Genomic DNA, 1,397 nt, shown 5'->3' on the forward strand with positions numbered 1-1,397 from the left:
CTCCCCCTCCCTCACCCCTCCCCCTTCCTCCCTCACATTACCAGTACGTCAGTGACACAATCCTCCATGATACTGTCCATAATACGCCGTGTCTCCGGCCCACAGTGATCCAACAGCACAGACTTGCCCAGAACGTCCGTGCACAAATGTGTGGCGTTGTGCCTCTCTTCTGCGGTGGCTTGTGGCGCGGATTGTGAGCTGTTCGGAGACTTGTCTGTGAAGGAGATTGGTCACTTTTCAGGACAAGCGGCTAACCCACATTTCAGGGGTTTCCAGACATCTTGACCTACACCAAAAGTGGATATTGTCCTACCTATAGGACAATTTTGGCTTCTTTGGTGGGTATATTTGTTTGGTTATAGTGAAAATTCTTCTTGTCTTTTAAAGAAACTGAAAAAGGGGCAAAAACTTTACCTTCGATTTTCTTAAAACAGCATTTTTCGGGATAGCCCCCTTGTACTTAAAAGCGACCAATTGTCATCGTGAGACATCATTATACACCCACTTGGACACAGTTTAGATTGGTCACAAATACTTTTGGCCCTGTAAGGTCTCCGACTTGTACAAAGATATGTCATGCATATACAATGTACTTATATCAGCGTTTGGTTTGGAAAATGGTAATCTGTTTTCTATCTATTAATCTGTTTGGTATCTGTGGTATAGAAAAAAAACTGTACGCCACCTTTGATATTTTTTAGACAAAACAATACCTCAGCGAAAAAGAGACGGCAAAAAAACCAAACCCCCCGGACAATCTCACCGACAAATTCGTTTACGTCAAAGTCCACGCTGATCTGGCCAGGAGTCCCTCCAAACAGGCCTGGGACAGCCCGCTTCCACGTCCCGCCAAACAGACCAGGCGGCAGACCGTTTGTTATGTCTTTACACCCACCCACGCACTGGGAGATATTTAAAAGAAAAAAGGGATTGGGGTAAAACGGTAATTGAGTACCTCCTGAAAAAAAGTCCTCTTTCGACAGACTTACATGTTTAGGGAATTACAATAAACGATATGACCTGGATAGATGGAGTCAGGGAAACATTAACAACTCACGGCATCCCCCTGACCCAAGCTCTCCGGCTGGTGGTAGAGAGACGTCTCTTTCTTCCCGCGACACCCAAAAGAGTATAAGCGGCGGATAAAAAAACAAAAAACAAAAAAAAACCCAACAAAAAACAAAAACGATGAAGATATTGCACTTCAGCTGACTGCTCATTGCCAACAAGTTAGACAAAGAACAAATATTGTTTCCAGAGATATGACGAATACCTTAGCCTGTCCCATTCCTTTTGACCTCCTTTACACTCACTCTCCCTCCCAATCATCCCCTCTCTTTCTCCCCCTCTCTCTCTCTTTCTCTTCCCTCTCTCCCCCCCCATCTCTCTCTCTCTCT

General features: G+C 44.9%; 1 protein-coding gene across 1 annotated transcript in view; it reads right to left on the bottom strand.

Moving 5' to 3' along the window:
* LOC101859790 overlaps window positions 1–1,397 on the bottom strand; it is a gene marked incomplete at its 5' end in the record, with an annotated part of 14,735 nt that overhangs the window by 10,733 nt on the left and 2,605 nt on the right. Inside the window, 2 exon segments of the mRNA XM_013083589.1 lie at window positions 42–214; window positions 764–902. Of these exon segments, the coding sequence (XP_012939043.1) occupies window positions 42–214; window positions 764–902 (312 nt within the window).

This window comes from Aplysia californica, unplaced genomic scaffold, assembly GCF_000002075.1.
Source record: "Aplysia californica isolate F4 #8 unplaced genomic scaffold, AplCal3.0 scaffold00243, whole genome shotgun sequence".
NCBI classification, from domain to species: Eukaryota; Metazoa; Mollusca; class Gastropoda; order Aplysiida; family Aplysiidae; genus Aplysia; species Aplysia californica.